At 34.8% G+C, this 19,625-nt stretch overlaps 1 protein-coding gene across 3 annotated transcripts in view; it reads left to right on the top strand.

Moving 5' to 3' along the window:
* Positions 1–2,929: 2,929 nt before the first annotated feature.
* Positions 2,930–19,625, top strand: part of LOC139990356 (uncharacterized) — a 229,324-nt gene continuing 212,628 nt past the window's right edge. The window contains exon 1 of one of the 3 annotated variants that reach the window (XM_072009566.1): positions 2,930–6,729. In XM_072009566.1, coding sequence (XP_071865667.1) covers positions 4,419–6,729 — 2,311 coding nt within the window. In that variant the 5' untranslated portion in view covers positions 2,930–4,418. The remainder of the gene's footprint in view (positions 6,730–19,625) is intronic. The other 2 variants (XM_072009565.1, XM_072009564.1) reach the window with 2 other exon arrangements.

The raw sequence follows: 19,625 nt of genomic DNA, 5'->3' as shown, positions 1-19,625 counted from the left end.
CTGAAAAAATATATATAGAAGCTACATTTATTGAAAGCATACTCTTTGTAAAGATCACCAAAGTATTTATGCGCTATACATATTTTAATTGTTGAAGTTATTGGGTGTATGTGAATATAGCGTGGATAAATTGTAAGGTAGAAAATTAAAGAACACATGTAGAGTTTTTTTAGAAAAGGTCACCACTTCGACATTAATAAGTCACTATATGTAGCGAAACCATCTTTAACATTAATTGTTTGTTTAAAACTACTATTTATGCCGTATACTAATTTTTCATTAAGCGTAGTTTCGCATGTAGTCTTGCAATTTCCATGTACATTTTCCAATTGATTTCAAATTTTACTATTATAATCACGATAATCGTGTCTCGTTATAGCGTTCCTTAAATTTATCATGAAATGTCGCATAATGCACATATTCATAAAAAATTCTGTGATAAGTGTTCGACTGCTTCGTGAACCACTTTAACTCCTCTACGAACGTTATTACTATTATTATTGAAGAAATAATCACGATTGCTTTCGTGATCCACTGTATCTCATCTACAAACGTTAATATTATTATTATTTATTTTTAAGCTACAATAAATGATCCATATTCCCCTAGTACAAGCGACGCGATATTTAAATAATGCCCTTTCACACAAAGCAGTAACTACAAGTATGGAGCTGTGTCTTCGTATTAACACGAATAGATGAACAACTAAGTAGAGTTCCATTGTCCCCAATTTCTTCGTTCTTCCGACCCACTGTCTGTCCTCGTCGTTCCGCTCGATCAGGAGACTCGCTGACGTTTACCTGAACACGGTTGGCCGTTTGTCAAGAATCGACGAGCACGACGGGATAACAGCTGCGAATCGAGTTTTTCGTTTCCGACGGGCCACCAGCTATGTCTTCCGAGATATTTTGAGATATGTAGGTATCACAGTGGCTCGCGGTAAGTTCTCGATGGAAACCGGGACACACCTTGGTCTTCGGTGGTGGTTAACGCTGTTGCAATCGTGAAGCCAGTTTAGCAAAGGTACTTAAGAATCGCCAGCAGCTCTCTCTCTCTCTCTTTCTTTCTCGAGTATTTCTCTCAAGTGGACACTGCGTTGAGGACGACTACCCGAGTCAGTATCAGATCAGTGTCTACTTGCGAGAAATACTGAAGAAAGCAACTCGCGATAGTTTAGTGTGCGCCCAAGTGGACGCGTACCTCGAAGAAGGAAAGCAACCTCGTTTCTACGAGCTTCCACTCGTTGGTCCCTTTCCCTAGCGGAGTTCGCTTTTTTGTTTATTGATCTTGCCCCGAGATCGGGCTCCCGTTGTTCCGGCCGCGATATTTGCTTAGCGATTCGGTCGAATCGTTTCGGAAACGAGGCTCCTTTCCTGGAACGCGTGGGTGTATTAAACGAGCATGGGGAAACGAAGCGGAAAGAGGGACCGGGAAAGACGAGATCGAGAGCTTAGCCGATCCCGTTGGAAAAATCTCGGCACCAACCGCGATTTCACGCGTGATTATTTATAACCGGCTGCTTGTAAACACGCGTGCTTTGGCGTCCGCCGCGAACCACCATTTCTTCGTGTCGACAGTTCCGATGGACCAACGGCGAACGTTGCAAGGTTCTTGCCAGACGTCTATTTCAATGTCTCCTCGCGCAACGTCGTGCTGGACTTGCTCCGCTTTAGTTACTCGTGACATCATATCTGAGTTTTTAGAAAATTTCTAGAAGGTGGTTGGCTTTGGATTGTAGTTTCATATGTTCCGGTCTTCGTTCGGTTTGTGCTAGTTTCCTTGAAAGTGGATGTTGTGCCGTGAAGTTGGGAAATAAGTTGTCCTTTTGAATTGAATGACATCGTGATTCTATATTGGAACATAGCATGTACCGTGGATCGATACTATAGTTATACTGCATTAACGTTATGTAGGACGTAACGCAACGTGTGATCACACGGAGCGCAAACTGTGTCATTACGTTTATCCAAGTTTTAAGCGACTGAAATTTTTTTACACGGTTATTTCTGAAAGTTAATTCTAATTACGATAAGATATTCACGAACAGCGTCAATATCGTTTTAGAATTTAAAAATAGTTATAATAAAATCGCTACGGTACTCGAATATATTTAACGATATCTAAAAATTCAGCTGCCAAAATATTACTTTCTTACGAATGTACGTAACAAATTAAAGGGTCTTCGTTGAAACGTACATCTAAGTGTTAAAAATTGTACAACCATCGTTAGAAGTTCGCTGCAGACCACGTTCGTTCACTTTTTCTGTCATGGTTTCCTCTTAGAAGCCACGAAAAGCTATTCTTCTATAGCTTCGTACAGACGTGTTCCCTGTTTCTTAAGAGGGAACAAGCAGCTCTCCACAGTTTTGACGCTAGTTCTTCGTGTAAGGAGAATTCGCGAGCTGATTCGTGAATAATAAACGCAAACATAACGAAACAGAGGATAGTGAATACGATATGAAGCGGTTTCGGAAACATCCCAAAGTCAGACTCCCTCGATTCTGACAAGCTGCCAAGCATCTGAGGTCGGCTGTTACATAAGCGACGTAACGCGCGTCCGTTCGATTCGCCATCGAACAATAATTCTCGATCGCGTTTCATGCGCGCCGGATATCATGCTGGTTGCGTTTGCGAGCAACTGGAGTAACCTGCAGATTGAAACGTGGATCGGTGAACAAGCAAACGTGAACGAATGTGGAACAATGTTTGATCGTGCGATCTTGGATATATCGATCGATTGATTAACCGGAATGGTAATAAAGTAAACAAGTGATCCAGTGTTTTCTACGTGACGAACATATTTTCGTTTTCAATCAACATTTCATTTTTCGAAGATCGAAACGGAAGATTAATTTTTAAAAAATATTTAACCGAAGAAATATATATATGTATTCATATTGAAATAAATAAATAAATAAATATATATGTATGAATAAATGTGAAAGTTTGATTTTAAAATAAATTTTAAATAAAAAGTGGAAGCCATAAGGTGGAGAAATTCAATTAGTAAATAATTTTCAGATAAAAATGGGAATACCGTAAGGTGTAGAGATGATATCCAATGTTTAATTCGGTTACAATTTTTAAGTAAAAACAAGTATATTTTATGGTGAAAAGCAAAGTGAAATTCAAGCAGAGGTTTAATCTGAAAACAGTTTTTAATTAGAATGTAAAACTCAGTTAAGTGACGGATAAAGTGAGATTGAAATTGAAATTTAATTTATAAATAATTTTCAAATAAAAAGAGAAATATTATATGTACGAAGAACGAAAAATATAGCAAGATGTAGGACGATATGAATACATCAGCGAATATATTTCTCGAGGATCTAGAAGCTGTATTGGGTGTGTTTCAAGTATTCGTTTGAAAGAACTAGCAACAATTTTGAAGTTTGCGGCTGCAACGGTGCTCGATCAAAATAACTGCATTTCATTTTGAAAATATTTCTCTATACGTACAAATATTTGCGTGTTATGGCGAAGAAATATTCATACATACATCGATAACTGTCTAAATGAACATTTGAATATTGATATTCAGCTTCGAGTTGTGAAAATACAAATCTTGGCTCTGTTACGCGTATATTCCAATCGAAATCAATGATCGAGTATAATGGGAAGAAGAATTTTCGCCAGTATAAATGTTTGCTAATTTTTGCCCACTATCGAGCTTGGTATTTCTGTAAATATTCTTCATCGAAGAAAAAAGAGCATACTGATAATTCCACGAGGTGACAAGCTTTCAATCTCTAATTTACAAAAATAAGAACAAGTTATATTAAAATTCTGATATAAATCAATGTGTACAGTAACTAAAGATTTCACGTAAACTTGATTTCAAAATAAAAATAGATCATTTAAAGTTAGCTATAAAGTAAAAATAGAGAGCAAAGGAGGCCCCCGGGAAGAAAAAATCGCTACATTTGACTATAAAAAGAAGCCCTGTACAAAATGAAAATCATTTAAATGTAACCATAAAACAAAATAAAATTGGCAAATTAAAAATCTTTTAAATTTAACTGTGAAATAAAAAAATTAAGGAATCTTCTTACAAAGTAAAAATTAAACGACAAAAATCACGTTAATAAATCGTATAATCAAGAGAGTCGAGCGACAAAAATCGCGTTAATCGATTACACAATCAAAAGAATCGATCGATAGGAATCACGTTAATCCATCATACAATCGATAGGGATCAAACTAATTGAAATTTCCCGTATATGGTTAAAAATATCGAAACATTATGCTGTAAGTTAAAAGTCAACTGGGTCCAAACATCGAGGTGATCGTTTCGCTGAAATCGTTAAGGGGGACGAAAAGTTTACGGTGGCCCTCGAGCTGCGAAGGTGATCGAACCCGGCGCGGCGCAAGAACGAAAACTGCCTCGGCTTGTGCACGAGAGCGCGAGAACCGGAAACATGAAGAACGCTCACCCGATTATAACAGCCACGTCGTCGTCGAGCCTGGTCAATCCGGATTCTTCGTCTTCCAATGAACCTACGGAACCGATCATCAGATTGAAGCTGGACAAGCCGCTCCACTGGGAGTGGGAGCTGACCACGTCCGCGGACAAGCTTCCTGTCATCCAGCTGTTGGACAAGGATGGCCGTCTTCTGGTCGAGACGACTGGACGAACAGCGCAGCGGGCCAGAGGCTCTTTTCGTGAAGGTCTCAGCTCGCACGAAGAGTTTCCAAGCAGCAGATCCACAAGCGAGAAACCTTCCACCGTTCCTTCGTCCTTTTCATCTTCCTCCACGTCTTCGACGATTGCGCTTCCTGCTCAAGGGAACAGGAACGTGGACGGATTCAGTACGAAGTTTGGGTCTGTTCAATTTGGTTACAAACCGCGGAAATCAAAGAGCGAGGTCACGGTGAAGGAGAAGGAGAAGAAAAAGAAGAGTAGACATTCTGGTGGTTGCGAGAGCGCGTCGAGAGAGAGCGACGAGAAGGCAAATTCGAAAAGGTATTCCATAGGAGATTATCTAAGACAGCAGATTATAGACGACCTAAGAAATAAGAATACCGTGGGAAAGAATGCCGAGGAGATCGCCAAGGAGAGGTGTAAGAAGGTGAAGGCTTATCTGAGGAGTCACAGCGAGACTCTGCCAAGATTAGTGCACGTGGAGGAAGAAGAATCTAACGAGGACCCACAATTAAAAATTAATGAGAACGACAATGAGATTCTTAGTCAGAGGATCAAAGACGGTTTGACCCGTCTCAGAGAAGCAATTAGAGAGGAAGATGTGAGAAGCAAAAGAGGACGCAACGATGAGAACAATTCCGTGGACAACGAATCGCACGAAGCTTCTGACGAGACTTTGAAACCGGAAGACACCAACGTCAGCAGGAAGATCAAGAACGAAGAGCTAGAAAGGGTGAGATCGTTTCTGAGAAGGAAGATTCAACAGAGGATGGAACTGGAACAGTCGAGGAGTTCGAGTCGGAGCAACACGCGTCCAGGCGTTGGAATTCAGAAGAGGTACTCGGATTACAGGCAGCCGGAGGATCCGCGAGGTTATCGTACCCGAAAGGTGCGCAGCGAGACGAGCGTCATCAGGTTCGATCCTGAGATTCTTCAGAAGGACAGGCAGAAAGCGGGCAGCATCAGGCAGATCGAGAGGGAGAGATCGTTGAGGGCCGACAGGTCGCGTTCCAAAGATTCGTTCGGGCAAAAAGCGTACCGCCGTTCCAGGAGCGAGACGATCCTCGAAGCCGCGGAAACGACTGGCACGAATCGTCGACAAAGTTCCCAAACGAGGGAGCCCGCCGAGAAACGGAAGCTCTACCGAAAAACGAAGAGCGACGTGTTGCTGGGTCAGATGGGAGGCAGTCTGGACTCGGAGCAGGAGAATCCTCCGAGGCGTGTCGGGTGCCAGGACACTGTCGAAGAGTCCTGGCGCCAGTATAAGGAGAGAAAGAAGCACGAGAGACAGCATCGCGAATCAGACGCCAGAGAAGTCAAAGAGGAAGACTTTATGAGTAAACCGAGATGGAAAGATCTTCAGACGGATCTGTGTTCTTTTAAGAATTGCAAAATCTGTCAGAACTTGCAGAATTGCGTGAATCCATTACTGAAACAAGGAAACAGTCTCGAGAATCAAGGAACTTTGGATGATGGTCGGGTTAACTTGGGCGATTCGTTCACTGTGATTTCTAACGACGCTTCTAACGACTCTGTCAACGATAGGCCAAGTACCAGTTTACAGGAAAATTATCTGGTCGTTGATAAGAAGCCCGACACGCCCAGGAATCATATATTAGCGAAGGTTCAAGCGAAGAATCATGAAACTAATTCATCTAACGTGAATTCTCCGGATTGTGGTTATAGCACAATTCCCAAGAAGGCCTTCAATGACTATAAGGAGTTATACACGCGGTCGAATGTGAAGAAAAGCGACACATTCAAGATCGTGGATGGTAGCGAGGAATTACCATCTTTGGGGGAATGCGTGAAGCGGAATGATTCGAAAGGAAATCTCGATGAACAATCTGCTGATAATACTGACTGTTCGAATAGTGGAGGCGTGTTAACGAACAAATCGAACGAGGACATTGCTAGAGATTACTTTAAGAGGGTGTACGAGCTGCTGAAAAAGAGGCAGGAGGAGGCGAAGAAGATCGCGGAGAAACAGGAAGCGGCGGGTTGCGACGATTCTTCGTCATCTAATTACAAGGAGAAAGTGCAAAAGAGGAGACTGCGGCGGAAGAAAAAGGAACGGGGCACGCAAGGTAAGAAATGAACTACTTTGATGTTTTGTCGGTCTTTTTGAAATGCAGAAGCACGCTGTGAAGTGTGAAAGATGCTTTGTCGTGACAGAACCCAATGTGGTGCAAGTAATGAATAGGCCTCTATTTTTGTTTTGTCACAGAGTTGCTTTCATTTAAAATTTTCAGAGAAGACGATATTAATGAGGGCGACTATAATACTTCTTAAATATCGCAATTTATTTAATGCATAATTAATTCCATATATTAGTATCGAGTATTTTGGATAAAAATATTTTATGTACACATACCTAAATGTTTGTTTCTTTTAATTAAAGCTAGTTTAGATTTAAAAAATTATTTCAATTCTTAGTTATTTTATCTCTATTTGATCATAGTGAAAAGTGTAGTCACTATTTATTGGATATATAAAATTATGCAAATATTTCATTAAGTGTTAGAAATTTTAGTTTAAGAAAATTAGAGTAAAATTATTCGACGTATGGTTAAAAGAGACGGTGTGCATTGTTGCACTTATACATGGATACTTCTCTCGTTAAACTACTGCTCTTCCATTTTGTGAAACAGTCACAAAGCATAAAATTTTAAAAACGACATCTAAAATAAGTTTTCTACCTACTGGAAATTAACCATGTGAATTTAACGCATCCCGGTAAGGGAAAGAAGTACGATAAACTCATCTACTAAAGATAAATGATAAATACATAATCGTCATCATCCTCTAACGACGTATTATTGCTATTATGTTTAAAAAAAAAACAGCACGCTGACAAAAGCGAAGACAACCAACTTTTAATCTTCTGGAGCATTTTCCAAGATAGATAGTTCCACTAACGTACTCTGTTAATTGCACATTTAATTAAAAGCGACAAGTTTCCTTCGAAGAGACAGCACTATTAAAACGCTTTGCACCGAACCTTACTTCGTAATTATACAAAGAGATAGAACTACGTAAAGCGAAAGACGAAGGGAAATGACTGCTACGAGAAACGAACTCTTTTAAGTGTCACAGAATTTCGACGATTTCGTGTCGCAGTGTCGAAGTATCCGTAATTGTCTTGAAGCATGTGACCATGGTTACGTTACGTCTTTTCGCTAATGCGAAAACTTGCCCCTTAAAAGCTCAGCTTGCTTTTCACCGCGATCCCGCCGTATTTACGCGACGTTGGCTTTCCTTCACGTTCTAGAAATATTCATCTTCGGCGTTATGACGAAACTTTCGCGTTATACGTTGGAACTTGCCGTTTTGTTGATATTACACCGCGAACAATGTCGTTGCTCGATGCTACGAGGCTAATAATGGACGCAGGCGAGTTTAAAGGAAAGAAAGAAGCACAAGTGAAATGAACGTTGGGTTAATCGATGGGTCCCTCGTGTGTTTTTGCGTGGCAGGTGCCGTAAATCCTCAGGAAATCGCATGGGATAAAATAAAATCATTTCCATGCAAACGATTTGAGATGGTAGTATAGCAGCTTTTTTGCGAATGTTGGTTTGCTTCGTTAAATGTAGAAGACCGGTTTAATCCTTTGGAAACGATTTGTTAAACAGTAAATACGATACTGTTCTTAGTTAAAATGTTGTATTTGGCATTTGTTCATTTTTCAGGGTACGTAGTTCTTCGTGTTTGACTCTTTTAATCAAAGTTGTATTGTACATGATGTTAAACAATAATTAAATATTTTTAAATTGTGCGAAGGAAAATGACGACACAAAAATGGTAAAACTTCAGACTTTTCGTATATTTCGAAATGAGACATTTTAGTTAAAAAGAGTAGAATATATATGATCTATAATATGAATATTATTTTATGACAGAGAAATGTTATCCATTTCTTTCTCTAATTTCTGTTCTTGTATTTTTTATATATTACTTTTTATACCTATATTATTATCCTCTATTACTGTTGGTAAAAATGACAAAAATCGTTATAAAATGTTCAGTAATCTTTGTAATAGTTAGTTAGGAAAGTATTATTTATTATAAACGTAAGTACTTATTATCAAAATAATAAAAATGATATTAATTTTAGAATTATAGATTAGATAAGGAATTTCGTTTAGTATTTCGAGATAGCTATTTTAGAAATTTGATTTGGATTAGAAGTTTGGAAGAAACCAAGGTTAGTTTCATAGTTAGTATTTTACTATCTTTATCATTCTATTAGAGTCATTATTACTGAAAAAATTATCTTTTTCCTACGAATGGAGAACTATGATCATTAAATTAATAAATTTTCCTGTAAGTGGAACGTTATAATCGATTGATTTCTTTTCCAAAGAGAAATCTGACCAGAAAATTATACACTTATAGGTATACGTAATCGAGAAAGGAAGTGAGCTCTTTTTCAAGATTTTATTTTACAACAGTATCTGTTTAAATTTTAAAATATTACAAATTTCGAGTATTTAGAGAAATGGTGCGGGGAGGACAAGTTTAGAAACATACGTATATTATCGTAACGAAACACATATGCAGAAACTAAATATGAAGGATTTAAACAAAATCTGCATTTCAAATTTTTCTTCCAATGATTTTATTTTAGACCAACTTAATGAATTTTCATATAAAAGCTGTTACCTTTACGCAACAGTGGATACTTTCGTATCTTCTTTACACTGAAACGTCAATTGCAGGAGATGTTAGCTTTTTCATTTAGATCAATCGCAATACCATAAATAATTTATACACCAATTTACGTGTGAAGAATTCTCGTGAAATTATTGTTTTATTATTAATTATTTGTAAGCAGTACTTTATTTTAAATACTTTATATATTTTTATTCACATTCTGAGCATTCTAACACATCTGAATTTCATATATGTAAATATATGAACTTCCACGGTCTGTTCATAAAAGCATAGAACAAAAATTTGAAAATTTCGATCAATACATAACATATACACATAAAATTTCATGAAGTTCCACATATACATATGATTTTTGGTTTTCGTACATTCTTTTCGTATAGATAAACAGAGAGAGAGAGAGAGAGAGAGAGAGAGAGAGAGAGAGAGAGAGAGAAAGAGAGGAAATTCGATCATACCGATCAAATTTTAAAGAAAAGGAGGGAAACTTGAAGAAAGTACCAGAAAACGGAATAGCGGCGGAAGTATTAAGTTTCAGTGGTGCAACTTAATTTAATAAAGTATTAACTTGTAGAAGAATCTCAGTTTCTTCAATATAATTAGAATAGTTATACGATAAGAGTTCCTCTTTTAATATAGAGTAGAATTTGTAGAATCTGAAGGATCAGTTTTTACTAGAAGAGAAATATTCTCGTAATCCCGATACGAAAGAAATCCACTAAAACGAAAAAGATTCTGGCGATTCTAGATTCCACATTATTTGAATGTGAAACGTATCTGCTTGACGAGATTGTCTCCTTGAGGTAAAGGTCACTGTTTGAATTTATAAATAATGTTGGACTTTGCAAGAAGTTTCTAATAGATATTCTGAAAATGATGGATATGTAAACGAAAACCATTCTATCGAGATTATAAAATTATAATCTGATTGAATCTTTCTTCCGAAGTATTCGTCCGAAACTATTAGTTATCAGTTCAATTATTAATTTATAAAAGTAACAACGGATCAGGAACACATATTATAAGCTGTTATTAATATTTTATGTTATTTTATTTTCTTTCGTTTCTTCAATTTTAATTTGCACGAAAAAGATTTGAGATGAACCGACGATTTGAAGTGACGCTAAAGTTTAACGTCAAATCAATAAATATATTTTCCAAGTAATAAGGTAACATATTTTTCCAAATATCAATTTCTTAGAATTACATATTTTTTTATTGTAATCGTAATTCTATTTCTATAGTTCGTTTTATCATCTTTTTAAATCATTTTTTTTTAATGTAATATGCTTTTATTGGAAGCATCTCATTTGATTCTTTCTATGTTTTAATCGAAAATCGTAGATTCTATACAAGTATCGTAACTTTTACGACAGTTATAAAATGAATGGGTGTAATTTCTGCTAATTCATATAATTTATAATCGATATTCCAATAACAATGCCTTTCATCCGCTCAAACTTAGATTTCCAAAGTGAGAACTAGTTTAACTTGTACAATTGCTCTCCTTTAAACGATACACTAATAACGCAATTAATTATGATAATGAAACCAAATCAATCATAACTTTAACACAAATTAAGCACAAATTTATAAGATAAATACTTATGAAACGCATAGGAGGCAGATAAATACAAATCTTTGAAAGGCCAGACAATAATTTTTACATTGTAGAGGTACGTAGCTGTTGTGAATGTTTGTCCATGAAATTTTTCTTGATAGATAATAAAAGTTGAAATAATAACGGAATACATGTCATTGAAAACTTGGTCACGATCGCGTAAGTTGTTAGATATAGCGGACATTCAATTCTCATTGGAAATTGGATTACGCGCTCTTTGAAGCTTTTAGTGATTTCTCGAGCCGGGTATTTCAACCAAATGTCCAACGAAATAAAGATCGGATTAAAGTGGCTTTTAAACGCTTGCTGACATTTCAGCTATCGTTCGATAACGTCGCAAACGAATTTGCAACCTGGAAATAAACCGAATAAATCGTCGAACTAATCGATAATACTTTGGCTAATTCGATTAACGTGGAATGCTGTGCGTTTCAAATGGTGTAAATATATCGATAGAGGAAAGTGGTTCGTCGATAAAGGAATAAGTGTAATTAACGAGGTAAAGATCAAACCGATATTTCTATATTCAGTTTTAAGATATTTGAAATATATTTATGTTACGATATACAGAGAGAATATTCTGTTTTCTGACTATCTTAGTTTTTAGTTAAATATCGATTGGTAATCGCGTAGAAAATATTTAAAAAATAATTAAAAAGATTATAGAGAAGAAAATAGTATAGAAAATACAATGTCATAATTGAAAAGAGGAAGAATATCATTGTCATTATTGATACATCATCGCTTACATATAATACTTGCGTATTATTTTGATACTACATTTTTGACAAGGAAAAAAAATGGTGAAGCTTATGGAACGATACAACAAGTATCCCGCTGATCGTCTTTTCTACGTTGTTCAAAAAATCTACTTTAGCGAGATTAGCGAGAAATGTAAGAAAATTATTTAATAACCACTTTCCGGGATTTGGAAGTCAAGGAAGCGAAAATAATTACGTACTGTGAAAACAGTCTGGGAAAAGTTGATTGCGGGAAAACAGCGCGATAATTTTGGGCAGACGTCGTCATGGCCGTCTCATCTGACCGCCACAGACAGCCGTTGGTCCTTGGTGGCGGGCTTTCAGCCAAAGAGATTAGTACCGCGTCTTCTACCAGGAAGTCTCGTGGAAATCAACGGAAAGCTCCGCCACGAATCTCGTTGATACAATCTCCCTCTCAGCAGTTGCCTTTCGACTTTGCTCTTGTTTCTTGTCCCTCCGCGGGAAATGATCGTCGACTTCTTCTCGGAACCTTTCAGAGGACGAGATAATTGGTACAGTCTCCTTTCTCGTCAAACTTCCCTGTGAAACTGAGCTACGAACGATTGAAAAGGACAATGAGATTTGTTTTGGTTCCTGGTTCTTACTTTTGTCTCTTAACCGTTGAAAGATGATGCAGGCTATATCGAGGTCTTATTTCAAGGGGAATCGAAACTTTCAAACGTCGCAGAATTGTTAGAATAGGTTTTGTATATGTATTGTAGAGGCTGCAAAGCCAAGTGTTTTTGTTCCAGCAATTAAGAAACGTTGCGAATGCCATCATGTGACTGTGGATTGTGTATGCATTTATGAGAAATTTACAGTGACTACGAAAAGTATATTGAATTGTTTTTTTGTCAGGTTCTACGTTTCATTTTCACGGTATCGAATTTTTCTAGTCAGATAAAAGTGTTGTTAAACGATACACAATATACTTGGATCTAATTAATTAGTAACAAAATCAGTGCTGTAATAATATATAAGATGGTTGCGAATATTTTTTACAGACACTGTGTAGATGCGAAAATTGAAAGAATACAACTTAATATACAAAATGTATAAAATAGACAAAATAACGCACTCGTAATATTTACGTTGTAAAAGGAAAAGAAAATTTAATCGTCCTTGGAAATGTGAAATAATTAGAAATTCGTTTGTAGTTTGAATAGAGAAAATTAAGTATTAAGGTGTGATTAACTTGATTGATGAATCATACAGCAATTGTATTTATTAAAAGTGTGCGATAAATGATTTGGAAAATAAATAAATACGTAAAATTAATGATTTTAGAACAAAGTACTATTTTCAGAATAGAACTGAGAAGAATAATAGAAACTGTAGACTGAGATTTAAAGCTTCACGGCTATGTGATTTTTAAAAATAGAACAGGATCCTAATTTAGTGTTGTGACATAAAACAGAATGGGGTAGAAAATTAAGTTAAAAAAATACGGAAGCGAGATACATCAACTGGCAACGAACTTTTTTTTAAGGATTTTCCAGACTTTTCGGTAAGATTTATTCCTGTTTCTCTTTTCGATTCCATGTTACTTTTCTAATTTGTTATTTGAATAAATTTTCAAGAAAATTTTAAATTACAGTTATGTACACTCTTCTTTCTAAAACAATGAAATGTTAAAACCTACTGTTTGTAGTAAACTACGAAGGTAATGTTACAAAAGAATTATTTTTTACCTAAATAAGGTTCTCTAAGCTGTGTCTAATCATTTATAAACATTTACAAAGCTAAATAAATGTCATAAATATTACAAATAAAAGCATTCTCATATATCCAAATTTAGATGAATAAGTCAGAATTATTTCTATTTTTAAATCAATCAAATTTTAAATAATCTGCAATTTTGTAGTCTAATATTATTTTGAAGTAATGTTGTCACTACCACATAGTTTAAATGCCGATCCAATATAACGTTACAAAAATGAATAGCAGAAACAAATATTGAAACGTTCCATTCATTTTAATTAATTATTTCTATCCAACAAATTAAATACAATCTATTACAGCTACGCTCTCTGATGTTAAATATTTTATAATACGATAACGGAAGGGTACAATAATACAAAGATATAGATTCCGTCATAATTAATTAACCGCAGCATAACTATCACTTATTAATTTGTGATCTAGAATAAAAATCGATCGATAATTTATCGATATATTAATTCTCGTTTCGTCTTGAATTAAATGCTTATGAAACGCGATAGAATTAAATAATTAACTGAATAATCAACCACAGCTGCTTCAACTTGTGATTTTTAATAAAAAATGAATCATAACCGATCGATCAAAATATCAAGATTCTTTTCTGTTTAGATTAAACATGTTTTTAGACTAAGCACGAAAAACAGCAAAATCTGTGACGGATTAAGGAATAGAAGAAATACATAGCCATTTATTAATCAAATGCCGCGGCTATGGCACGGCTAGACATCACGACCCTCCATTAAATATTCAAGAGAGGAGCCGGAATACGGTAGATCCTCAAAAGCAAAACGAAACTCTTTTGATCGCGGCATATCCGCCGTGAAAGTGTCTGAGAGACGGTGAAAATCGTATTTTACTAGCGGCTATGTCGCTACTAAAGGAAGGATTACATTGGATTGGCAATGGTTCGCGTGTGCGTTAAGAAGAGAATAGAACTTTTGAGCTTGTAAGTACTTCACGTTGCTAGCTAATGCTGGATATGTGTAAGCTGTGGAAAGCTTATTACATAATTTACGGCATTCCCAATATGATAACAAAGCTGCCGTTTTAATAACACGATCATGCGTTTATGTACTTTAATCCGTTGTATGTTGCATTATTAGACAGCAGATATTTATTCAGCTATAGGAAATACAACGGAAAAATTTGCAAGAATGTACATAATACTAAAAAAAAAAATCTTTAAATCTTTAAATCTCAACTGGTAACTTTTTCAAGTCATCATACATAAACATATTTAACCAAAGTAATAATTTCTATTTTTCATCGAATCAATGCACGTCCGTAATGACTCAATATGTACATGGTTTTACTCTTTCAAATTGAGGAATATTATCAATCCTGCGACTAAACAAACCTTGAAATGGGTCTATGAGTGTCTCTATTTACGGTTCTGTAACCGTGTACATTAAAAAGGTTGGTTATATAAAATAGTGGATCTCTTTGACCTTCCTCAAGTATCTTAGGCACATGTGTATAGAGGAGACATAATCAAGATTTACTAACAGTAGATAATCGACTGTTTACATATTTTCTCGTACTAAACATTTCCCAGTACGTTTGAAATTCGACGAATGTTGTCGGATTACATTATGTTATGTTTGAGTGTTTTCTATAACACACATGAGCTACTGTATTATAGAAAGCCATCGAATATGATTGTTTATAACGACCAACAATGTGGTTGTAATATTTCTATCATAAATTTTAGTAACGTCAAGCAGACGTGATTTATAGAAGATTTTCTCTTCTGTTTCTTTGATACGGTTGATATATAATGATACAATGACAAAATTATTTTTTATCAGTACTTTCTCATTGATAATTTCACAATTTCGGGATAGAAATACACAATTTGCAGACTAGATTAATTATAGAAAATTTAGTTTATGTATTCTGAAACACTTTACCCGCAAAATATATATCTTTTTTAACAGAAGAACACAGATATATAAAAATTGAAAGAAATATCGAATTTGTATGTTTTAGAGGAATTATTATAATTACGTCATAATATTGAAAAGGTTGCTCTGAAAATGTGATATTTGAATGCTCGTCAACGTTGCTTTCATTGCCATGATAAAGCGGTCGTTTGAAATATTGTGTATAGCTAGAATAATTTAAGAAACTGGAATGGTTTGTTCGTTAGTGCTCGAAATATCTTTTAATTGAGAAATTTGATGAATTATTCGAGATCCTGGTATTTTTATTAATACCGTTATGCAGTACCATTCGATCAACGCGTTAATATGTGGAAAATTTCTTGCAGAACCGGCATTAGTGGAATAGCGTGATACGAATTCTGTGGCTTTGCTATATTTGGCAGAATTCTACCAAAGCAAGAGAAACTTCTATGTAGCCTGACTCTGCGGAACTAATTTCCCAAACGTGCTCGTATATTGCTAATTACTGGCGAAATTACTGTATTTAAAATATTAATTTTGCTAAACCGTAGATGATTATAATTTCAAGTCTTTAGACTCGCTAGAAAATATTCTACGTTTCTGCGATTCTTCGTTCTATTTATTTTTTTCATTACTCGTATTACATTCCTATATACTTCTTCTATATACATATTTCGTATATACACTTGTACATGTATCTGTATTTCATATACCAAACGTATATAAAGACAGCAATTAATTTTACGTATAATGCTAAATCCTTGAAATCCCATATCCAAAGAAACGCTACGTATTATTTAAAAAAAATGTCGAGGAATTTGAATTTGTTAAATTCAGATAGGAGCTTTTAAGAAATACATGATAAATTCAAAAAGTCAACCGAATAACTAATATTACGATAATCAATATTTTCTTAATATTCAACAACGTGGTAGAAACGCGTATTTAGTTTGAAAACCGAATGAAAGCGAATCTCAGCGTACAAAGTTTAAAATTGTTCCCATACAAAAAAATAGGAAAATATGACTTACTTCTTCCGTACATTTCGAAGTATCTGATTATAATCGTTTGCGGTTTATGCCTGTTATATCGGCTTCAGATGCGTCGTGCACGAATCAATCGAAATGTTCGAGCGTGAAATGGATATTATAACATAACCATTCAGCCAGCTCGTATTCAGAACGCATTTCGCATGTCGTTCTGGCGACGCTGCTTGCGTTTATGTTGGAACTGTTGGCATTACCTCTAAAGTGTTTAGCAGTTCTTGTCGCGTAACTATCGGTTTGATCTCGACGTTAGCGTACGGACGTTTGCATGTAAACGGAAATATCAACTTGTTGCTAGACGCGCGGGGTGATACAGCATTTGACGTTGGCAAAGGAACAATTGGCGAGCGCCATTCCTTCTGTTATAAATCGCGTTTCGTTTAAACATTCTTGGGATATTTGCAGCGCGCGGAATCCGAACCATCTTTCTCCATAATCTTTCCTGCAGTAAGAATGGACGTGAAACAAATTGAAATCTTGTATTTCGGTTTTAAACGAATAGAATGCTCCTTGGTGCGATGGTAATACGTCTTTGGTCTTAAAACATTATATCAAGTACTTGACATTTTTTCTAAAGCTTTTTCCCAAAGCAAAATAATTTATGAATGCATTAATAATTCACTAATAATAATAATTCATTATGAAATTAACTATATTAGTGAAGTATGGTTGGTAATATTAGTAAATCGACAAAGTAGAAATTACAGCTTTTGAATTTCTATAATTTTACAATTTTAAGGATAATCAAATGGCAATTTGTTGAATTGTTTTGAACAATTCAATTTCTGTCGTTATGAAATTTATTGCTGTTACGGAAAAATTTGTATTAATACTGGTAATTTATCAAATTTCAGTAATAATATTCCTTCACTTGCGCAAAATACATGGAAAAATTAAATCGGCTTGATAAGAAGTAAATACGAAAAAGGCAATCAAGAATTTAATTTCTTATGTAGTAGAAAAAGATGATGAAATGTTACTGGGGAAAGAATATTTAGCAATCTATTTGTCAATATTTGTTAAATATTATAGTTGAAATTTTCCATATATATTGTATTTACGTATATATTTACATATATGTACACACATATTTGTATCATAGCATTTTACATCTCAAGAAGTTCAGTATTTTTATTTAGTTCAACATTATTAAGTTCGCTTGGACACTTTTTGCCAAGCGTAGTAGAATTTTGGGATTCACGATGATTTTTACTTTCACGAAGTTTTTTAAAATAGCAGAAGACTTCATAATAGTTTACTATCGTGACACGAAACATAGCTACGCAGGCTCAACTTCGAGAGTTATAAAAATAAAATGCGCAGACCTATGACAATCGTTCTCTACCTTTTGTAATCTTTCTTTCTGGACGAGTTTCCTCTTATTTAGTTTCCCTTAGTTTCATAAGTCGAATGAGATTTTAAAGAGTCGTGACCTAAAATGTATTTTGCTTCTTTACCTTTACCCGGAGTCGGTGTAATTTTAAAAATTACACTTTGTAAGAAATGTGAAAGAAGAAATATCATGGAACAACGTGCGCAGCTTTTATATGCTCCCATAGATTACAAAAATAAGTGGTGAATTTTAACTTCGAACTTCATGCTTCTTTAAAACTTTACGAGTATGTGCTAGTGGTAACGACAATATATTTGCACTTATATTTAGTAACGATTGGGAGTTTCAAAGAAAATTAAAGGAAAAGAGAACGAAATAGAATGAAGTCGGTTCTGACCTTTGTTATTATTTCTGTAAAACAAAAACATAATATTACGCACAATGTCCTTCGAATTTTATATTTGAATATCTTGCAGATTATTTGTAAAAATCCGCACGAAATCGACCAGAGAAAAATTCGCTTTGAACAATTTTTCCACTTTCTCGCGCAAGAATTTTTATTTCGAATTTCCTGGTTTTCTGGTATAGATATTTGTTGGAATATTTTACAGTTTCAAATAGAAACGAGATTTCTCTGGATTCTTTTGTCTTCTTATTATTAAGGTGAATATGGAGTCGGATAAAATTTTATATATGATATTTGGTTAATACGTACCTACTATATTTTTGGTACGTGTTTATACGTGGCATGCAACGTAAGTGTATCGCAGAGTTGGAATTTTTCAAGCACCTACACACGTAGCGGTGCGCAGCGGTTCTAATCATTGCAAGTAAATTGCTGCTATCCAAGCTGGTTCTTGCAATCCTGTATCAAAGCCTCCTCCGTACGATAAGGAGGGATTAACGAGAGTCCCTTGTGGGCTTCTCCCTTTAATCAAAACACGCATCGTATCAACGAGGGTACAGGTTGTACACGATGTATGTTCACGGTACGTGCACGCAAACCAAACTCAGACCAAAATGGTCGGCTAAAAGAGGCGCAGAAATGGAAACAAGAAGCTTGATTCAACGTGAAAACGTGCATTGGGATGCAATTACTTTGTAATTTTTCTCAATAATATCTTGTTAAGTAGATTCGTTCTTTCGACAGATTTTATTTTACAGTTTTTGCGTCCGCAGAACAGATGGTATACGTATATGGTTTGAAATTGAGGGAGAAAGACGTGAATCTTGTTTGATGAGATATTTAAAATTAAAAAGTTAACGAATATCTTTTGTGTATTCTATCTTTTTTGTATTTATGTGTTATATTACTGTAAAATAATTTCTTATACAAAGTATATGGTTACTTTTATTTTAGCTTCTACATATTAAGAAACTGAGGATCTTTGTGCAAAGTTAAACATTTGTTTAAAAAATTAAATTTGTTAAATTTCATTTCATCGTTCTCGTAAAAATGTAATTTGCAGAAATATCTGCAATCTAAACATTATAAATAAATACATATTCATATGTTTAATTTCTGACTAGGTATAGGCTTAATGATCGAATATTTTATTGCTTGCAAATCGAAGTAAATTTAATATAAGTAAAATATATTTGTCGAATAGCAAAATAGTTGTTTCTTTATTCCATTTACCTATAAAAGAGTAGAATCTTCTAAATTTATAAAATTATCAATCATTAGAGGAATGTTATTAAAAATCTTTAGTTTCTTATCAATCAGTAAGTTAATTGTAATAATTGTAATAATTAATATAACTTTTATACATATAATAATAGTTAATGATAAAATTATTACTATCAGTTGCATATATTAATGGATAATATTAATGAAACAACTTCTCTACTTAAGGAATTATTTTTCAAATTGTGGAATTTTTATTAAATTTTTTGAAGAAAATTTAAGTTTGACTTATTCTATC

Source organism: Bombus fervidus, chromosome 8 (assembly GCF_041682495.2).
Source record: "Bombus fervidus isolate BK054 chromosome 8, iyBomFerv1, whole genome shotgun sequence".
In the NCBI taxonomy this organism is placed as follows: Eukaryota; Metazoa; Arthropoda; class Insecta; order Hymenoptera; family Apidae; genus Bombus; species Bombus fervidus.
Note: the sequence above shows the minus strand (reverse complement) of the source record. Positions and strands in the feature narration are given on the sequence as shown.